The 8,403-nt window shown below is 38.3% G+C and overlaps 1 protein-coding gene across 1 annotated transcript; it reads left to right on the top strand.

The window, feature by feature from the left end:
* Nucleotides 1-4,444: 4,444 nt before the first annotated feature.
* Nucleotides 4,445-8,181, top strand: pax1b (paired box 1b). The gene is made up of 5 exons (XM_084700010.1): nucleotides 4,445-4,607; nucleotides 4,927-5,547; nucleotides 6,290-6,420; nucleotides 6,750-6,960; nucleotides 7,575-8,181. The coding sequence occupies exons 1-5, from the start codon at nucleotides 4,604-4,606 to the stop codon at nucleotides 7,664-7,666; spliced, it is 1,059 nt and encodes a 352-aa protein (XP_084556136.1). The 5' UTR covers nucleotides 4,445-4,603; the 3' UTR covers nucleotides 7,667-8,181.
* Nucleotides 8,182-8,403: the final 222 nt, after the last annotated feature.

Below are 8,403 nucleotides of genomic sequence, written 5' to 3' on the forward strand. Positions count from 1 at the left end.
TGTGAAATGGTGGGGTTTTGGGGACATTCGAACCTCTGTCATTGGTGCTTCAGAAAGTGATGAGTGTTATTATGGGACAGATAATTATAGGGATGGGGAGGGGCGTTTGTCCTTCATTTACATAATCCATGCATTCATTGCGTTTCTCAACAATACTTTAATATTCCATTTATTTATAGGCCGACGTAAAAAATAAACATCCGTTTGGGATGCACGCCTAATAGTAAGCCATTAAAGAAAAAAAAAACAAAGATTCTATTCTTCAGCATTTTGAGAAAGGCTATCTGAAACCATTTCATGTCAATATTTTGGTTCAGGCTTAACTCAAGTAGCATGGATACAACATGTCATGGTCTTGTTAGGTGATGGTAATGGAACGGGGCAAACACTTATGCAAGAATAATATTAGCCTAGTTCAGCAAAACCATTACAACGAATTATAACTCTTACTAATCTCATCATTACAATCTATCCCCGTAACCCTGTTATCATCATTATAGTCATTATAGCTTTCTCAATTAGTATTATTCCATATCATCGCATTTAGCAACGACCAATTAGGCCTATATCCTAATAGCCTAGCCAACTGAAAATTAAAATCCTTGCTGGACAGACTGCTTATTTTCAAATTGTTTTATTTCGATGTATTTCAACTTCCGTTTAAGCTTCACTGCCCTCACCCAGTAGACCAGCCTATGTGATGTGGGTGACAATGAATCCTGTTCTTAGAGAATTTAAGCCTCCTGGGTGGTCGGACTAAGCAAACACACGTACAAACCGATTTCTAAGCTGCGGACAATAGAGGAAATGTAGACAAATGTCCGGCTGCTTTTGGAAGTTTTTGTTAAGGCTGAGTTTTTGCATTTATTTTGGGGGCCAAATAATAGATGATTGACGCCCCCTCACAATGTGCCGTAACTGTTTGGCATAAATCCGAGGTTGCTCCTAGTTGTCATGGTATTCAACTGCTTTCAATGGACTATCTCTTTATTCATCTCCGACCTCCCTACCACACACACTCACTCACAAACACACGCGTGCACACTCACACACGCAGTACACAAAACCATGCCCCTTCACGTCATAATGATTATTGTTTATTGTTACACAGCAAAGTAACTTCAAATGAATTTTTAAATGCTAATTCAACGCCAGTTAGTGTTTATACAGGCACCTCATGAGAGTAAAATGATCACTCCTAATCAACATAATGTGGTCAGGCCCAATACTTGTATTCTTATAATTTATTCTTATTCAAATATTATTATTATTAGTAGTAGTAGAAGTAGTAGTAGGCTAGTAGTAGTAGGGATAGTAGTAGTGTTAGAAGCAGTAGCAATATCGCTAGCGTCATCACGCTGTAAATTGTTCTGTCAACACTCGTTTGGCAAGGATGAGAGTCGCCAAATAGGAAACCGACTTCACTGGTATTTATTAGCCATAATACATATGTTAGTCTACTTTATTTCGACCTTGAACATGTGTTCCCTCTGAACAATGCGATTTGCTTAAGTTACTGTATAAAGAACATTTAAATATTATTGGCCATCACAATCGGAATTCAAAGCTGAGGCCGGCCCATACTGTAGCCTACATATTAAAACATTATATAAACATTGTGGTGGAGCAAACTGGTCATGATAAGACCTTGTCCTGGTATGATTCATTTGAATAAATATGGGTCCAAATTATTTCAGACTGCAAATTTGTTTTGTCCATTTTAAGATTGATTAAGGAAGAACTACCTCAAACCAACTATGTTCATGAAAACACGTCTTTAGGAGGCCATCTAGTAGGCAACAAATTCAGATTCTCTATACACACAAGTGAGACTACCTTTGGATTGAAATCTTCCTTTAGGCCTTAATCAGTAAACAAACTATATCCATGATGCACAGGCTCTGATCTAATAAAACACATTCGACTTTAACTGCTTTAAGTCCCCCCCCAAGACAAACATTTCCCTATGGCCGCAACCAATTCTTATTAAACTGTTGGTAAAGAGTGCCACCTACTGGTTCACAGATATGGCACGAAACCAAACCCCACAATCAACAAATACTATCTAAGCGCAATTGATGCTATATGTATGTAGCCTACACATTGTCATTCAAGAATTAGAAAGTATACATTTTAATGACATACATCTATATTAAATACCACTTTGAAAACGCCAAACATTAGCTTAAATGCACTTTATTCCTACACTAAACACATACGCCCTAAATGTATTCCTGGAGAAAGCCAAACACAAAAATACATACAATTTGGATTTGATTAAGAGTTAATAAGTGAAAGCAATCGCATTGTTTAAACAGAGCACACTTTAACGTAACTTATCTCTAACCTTTGACCTTCGTTCTGCACAGCAACGAGCTGAATTGCAGTGATAACTTTTGTCCAGGTGAGGGCGCCTTGGCACTACAAATCCAAACACAAAGCTAGAAATCCCCAACAAAACCTGGAAAAACAGAATAGGCCTACATAAAATTAAAATAACTTCAATTGGGATTTTTATGGAAATAGTTAAATAGGTCTAGTGTAACAAAATATTTACAACTGTAGGGTTATTTATATAATTATATATTTTAGGTGTCTTTGGCCTACCTGTATTTCTCGTTTCAAGACTATATGTCAAAATAAACCCTGAGAAATTACCATCTCATGTTATGACCCTGTATACTCCTGCTCACCTGAATAAGAGACCCTTGTCTCCTCACTGCAGGTCTAGGTTAAGGTCTCAGCCAGTCAGCCAGCTGTCTCTCTCTTACAGAAGGTGAAGACAGCTATTACAATAGCAGGCCCACACCTCTCCCATGACTGCAATGCTGATCCTGAGAGAGCAGATATAGAAGATAAGAGACGCCTTTTCATATAAATTATTCTCACGCAATTCTGTGGTTATTCAGTTTGAACTCGTAGTATACTTGGCTTTTTACGATATGCATTTAGAAGGTTATGTTCAAGTTAGGTAGTAAGCAAGTTGCAAATACAATCCTAACGGGAAAAGTAATAATAACGAATCGCGAATCAACACAATGAGGCCGGGCAAAGGTCTCACTTCTTTTTCTTCTTTTTTTTATCAGTGTCACTTAATATTAAAATTATTCACATCTCTATTTACGTAGCTAGACTGCAAGCACATGGGAGAATACAATGTAAAAATTGACTCATAATTTCAGCTGATGTCCCTTTTCAGAGAGCAAAATCTTCCAACACTGAAGATTGTACTTTTATTGAGTAGCCTACCTTTCATGACTGGTAACCCTCAAATGTGTATTTGAATCGTAATTCAAAACATGAGTGGGACTAATGTTTAAGGTAGAATGTATGAGTCCTATATTTGACTACAGGCTAACACGAGACATTAAAGCCATAGGTCAAATTCAAGAAATAGGCTAATTACAGTAGGACTGTGAAAATGTAAAATATCCCATGTAATCTTTGTCAAATATATATAAAATGATGGCCTTCATCAAAACTGTTGTACAGAACGGGGTCGTTCTACAAACAATTTTTAAACAATATGACCGATGTGCAGACACGAAATCTTTTGACATGGAACAATTACAACACAATATATATATATGTATTATTAATCAATGTTCTTTAATATCATTTAAATGTGTTCGTTGGTTATATACATTTGCAAAACATAACGTGTTAGAGCGTTAGAGCTGACCGGAATAACACTTAAAAATGGAATTCGGGGCAGTGGAAGTGAGTTTACAGTTTTTGTTACAGCATAGGCCTGAGGGGGTCTTTAAGGATTCAGTACATAAACATAGTATAACACAAAATAAACGATGGATTGTATATTTTTGCTGATGAAATGACATCGCATATTCACACATTAAGCGAAACAGCGAATACAGTAGCAGCCATAGGGCATATACTGAGGAGCATGCATATTCGATGCGTATAGGCCAACAGGACAATATTGACTGATGGTTGACAGCTGGATTTATAATCCCTTCACACCACTTCGAGTCATGGGCTGCATTTTTTGTTTAAAAAAATCTTAAATATCTAATAGAGCTTGGGACAAAGAATGGCACAAATTGCAAACTTTCGTGGAAAAAAATTGCCGTGACAATTGATAGCGTGGAATGCCTGGCAGACGCACGCGTAAAATCAAAAGTAGCCCATTTCAAAGCGCACGTTTAGGATAGATATATGTTCCAAGTGGACAACGAAGTTAGAGGTGTGCAGCTAAATTCACGCTGCGACAAAGGCCCTCCTGTAGGACGTTCAAGAATAGATGTTGTGGAGCAGCCTATACGCTAACATAAACACACCACAGAGACCAATGAGATGTGGGGAAACGTTTTGCGCAGCCATCACGCTTGACGTAGAGGACGCGTCAAATGAATCTACGCACGCTTTAGCCTACGGGATGGACACATTTCCTCTTATAGTACACAGATCATTTTAGTCTCTCTGCCCAATCCCACTGTCCTAGATCACTTTACCAGAAATGCAAAGCTGAAGGGGTAACGCAACGCAGAAAGCTACACGTCTCCCCCATTTTGTGCACAGAGGAGATACAGTCATTTCGGATAATTTCAAAACAAATTAAAGAATCCAGCTCAAACCGAGAATAATGGGTAAGCACACAAATTCATGTATCATTCTCTGAACAAATGAGAATGGTTTGATAAGTTTGCATAGACACGCGAAATCATTTGCGTAATAGAAACACTCGTTAAAGTTCAGGCGAAGCTTTTATCATTCCAGTATGGGTTATATTTCTCCACATTCATGTTTTAAAGTAACTTTTACAGTTGGCCTCAAACTCAGTTTAAATAGTCTACAGGCAGAAACATTCGTTTTTTTTTTTACTTGTTCGCCCCATTGTTTGCTAAGTAGTTTATCTCACTATTATTAACCGCTATGGTCAATGTCAAAATGTTTCATTTGTTTCAGATCAAACATATGGAGAAGTTAATCAGCTTGGCGGGGTTTTTGTCAACGGTCGACCACTTCCCAATGCGATTCGGATCAGAATTGTCGAGTTGGCTCAACTTGGAATAAGACCCTGTGACATTAGTAGACAGCTTCGTGTTTCTCATGGCTGTGTGAGCAAGATTCTTGCAAGGTACAACGAGACAGGTTCGATTTTACCTGGTGCTATAGGGGGGAGTAAGCCTCGGGTTACTACACCCAATGTGGTGAAGAGCATAAGGGATTACAAACAAGGCGACCCTGGAATATTTGCTTGGGAGATACGTGACAGACTTCTGGCTGATGCAGTTTGTGACAAATACAACGTCCCCTCTGTTAGTTCCATAAGTCGTATTCTAAGAAACAAAATAGGAAATCTCTCCCAGCCGAGCCAATACGAGAACAGCAAATCAACCCCTCCTCAGCTTGCCTATAACCACATGTACCCCTACTCATACCCAAGCGCCATGTCACCCACCGGGACTAAAATTGGCAGTGCTCCCGGAGTGCCCGTTACTGCGGGCCATGTTCTCTCTCGGGCCTGGCCCTCGGTGCACACGGTCAGCAACATTTTAGGCATTCGAGCCTTCATGGACCCCACAGGTTAGTCCTTCAGTCTCCATCTAATGTTGCCATAACATCTAGCTTCATATTAACTTGAAATGCCCGCAGGTTACAAGCAACTACATATCCATGCCTGGAAAGGGTTGTGAGGATAGGCTATATAGTGTCAGAAAGATCTAGGTCTAGAGCGTCTCTCAAGTAACCTAAGGTACAGAGAAAGCAGATGTATGTAACTGACATCAAATAATCCAAAAGGTTGCCTTAACATTATGCAAACCGTAGTTTAAGATACTTATCCCATATTAAGGCTGCTGGATAGAAATGTAGCCTACTTTTATTCTATCTAACAAATAATGTTGTTGTTCTTTATTACATAAACCTAATTGTCATAATTTTCTTGATGATGTCATCAATACATTATATTTAGGCCTTAACGTAGCCCATTAATTAAATATAAAGTTGTGTTTAAATGTTAATGATTTTGAGATTATTCTAAATGACTGATGTACACGAATATTCGATATGATTCAGATGAGCAAATACAGATTTATAATTTGTTTACCACATGAGTGTTCCTTTGAATTTTCAAAAATGAGAAACATCTGTTAATAATAAATGTTACCATACCCCGAATGGGTTACAGCAAAAAGGCTTTTGAATCTTAAAATGGCTATATCAATGGCCTCAAACGCACTGTCGATTTTGCTTTATTGAAATAATGTTTCATCCTGAATAAGCTGGGTATCTAATCGAATGAATCGTTTTGAAAACTATTTTTCAGCAATCGCTGGATCAGAAGGGTACACAACAAAAATGGAGGATTGGGCTAGCGTGAACAGAGCAACGTTTTCTACGCATGGTGTCAACGGAATAGATAAATCATCCATTGAAACAGACATTAAGTATTCACAGGTAAATTCAAATTACTATGATTAACACATCATAGGCCAATATTTGTTACATAGCCCTATTCCTGCATCGTATACCTTTTTAAGCACACGTGGGCTAGACATGTAGCCTAGGCCCTATGTTAAAACGTTTCCAGCCAAATGTATTATAGTCCAGCTGGTATAACTTACATATGGTCCAAATTGTCTAGCTTGTTTAATCTAAATCAATTAGAAAAACTATGAATTCTAATCCGTTTTCTGAAACGTTTCAGTCATTGCAAGATTAGATAATTCCGTGCGCAAAAGTTTACCGTTTTCTCCCTTGTTTGTGCTTTTTTCTTTCCGAGGTAGCCTTCATCAAACATATCTAGTTATGTGCCAGCTTGTGCATATTCTCCACCAAACCAATACGGGATGTACGGTGGGCCAGCGGGTAACTACATGACAGCGGGACATCACTGGCAGTCCCAGAGCGCAGGCCTGACTCATCCCAACAATGCAGTAGCGATGCAAGGTGGAGAGCTTCACACAGCGATGTCCTTCAAACATTCGTCAAGAGATGGTAGGCACTGCTCTCTTCTAGAATTGAAATCATGTGGCTTCATTGGACTTCCATGGAATATCACCACAGGCAAATATGAATCAAATGAATCTATTTCACTAGTGTGTTTGATTGCTCTAAACCAAAGTCCTAATAAGCTATTTCCAATTAAAATATAGCCTATTTGTCGTCTCGATAACTTCTGAGGGGAATAATTTTACCCTCAATTTGATTTGAATTAAATATTACACAGGCTATATTCCTACGTGGATCTTTGCACACGTTCACATATTATATTTTCTATTGTATGTTTCAGACTTTTATTTTTCTGATTAGCCTAGCCTACTTACAATAATGCTCATTTATTGAACCGTCAGTCATCAAGGAACAAATTCTACGATTTAAGCATTGCACAGCAGGCCTCAACCTAGAATTAATTTAAGCTAAATGAGCCATTCCCTATGTTGACAATTGTGTTATCCTGTTTATGATAATATAAAACAGACCATTGCTGTTTATTCTGATAGGCCCAGCTTAATGTAGGCTATTTGTTTAGGCAGGGAGACGCAATGGTAATTATTACGTTTTGTCTTTTTAAAATGCATTTTTGTATGTGTTTTGTTTTGTTTTTGCAGGAGATAGAAAACCTCCCAGCCCACTGAGTAAACACCAACAAGAGCTGTTAAGTGGCGTGCACGCATTGTCTCTACCGACCTCAGCGTCATAAACCGACAAATGAACCGTCAGGACTCAATGAAAAAGGCCAATTTTAGGCCTTAATATAGGCCTAGGCCTACATGCTGCCCAATCAAGGTCAATTTGTGAAGAGTTACACCGTAAGTGACATAGCCTACAGTTTTTTTCTTCCATTTCTTACAGCGTTATAGCCTACATTGCATGTATCGCATTTGCCCATAGACCAGATAGTGTTCTAACTAACAAACAATTAGTTAGCCTATTTCGATGCTACTCTACCTGCAACCGATGCCGCAGTATTGCTACTTAGGCTACTATGTTATACTATGTTTCCATTCAATCAAGCCTCATCCTGTATGTAATTAGGCTATATAATGGTGACAATATGTCGCTAGCCCAACAAATGAACTCCCCCCCCCCCCCCCCCCCCCCAATTATGTATGTAATGAAAGGGAAGTTCAAAATGTGAAAAGTTGCCGCAGGCTATTTGTAATTTTGTAAATGATATTTGCCAAAGCTGTAATTATATATATATTTTTATAACTGTGCTAAATAAAGGCATTTAAAACGGACGGTCTCTTTCAATTGCCAATGGGCTCTTCTCACAGTAACATTTATGCATGTGGACCATGTCAATGTTCAGGATAGGGAGCCTCGCAAGACTAAGAAAGGAATAGTTGATTTGACTAATATGTGTTTTTTATTTTCTAAGATTCATGTGTTGTAGTATATATAACTACTTAGCAAATAGAAATAGGCGACATGCAG

This window comes from Hypomesus nipponensis, chromosome 6 (assembly GCF_054491055.1).
Source record: "Hypomesus nipponensis isolate SF chromosome 6, ASM5449105v1, whole genome shotgun sequence".
Classification (NCBI taxonomy): domain Eukaryota; kingdom Metazoa; phylum Chordata; class Actinopteri; order Osmeriformes; family Osmeridae; genus Hypomesus; species Hypomesus nipponensis.

What these genes read in the sequence shown, in the direction of transcription:
- pax1b (XM_084700010.1), top strand. An exon ending in CAGACATTAAGTATTCACAG is followed by an intron (nt 6,421 to 6,749) that starts GTAAATTCAAAT and finishes TTTCCGAGGTAG; the next exon opens with CCTTCATCAAACATATCTAG. An exon ending in CAAACATTCGTCAAGAGATG is followed by an intron (nt 6,961 to 7,574) that starts GTAGGCACTGCT and finishes TTGTTTTTGCAG; the next exon opens with GAGATAGAAAACCTCCCAGC.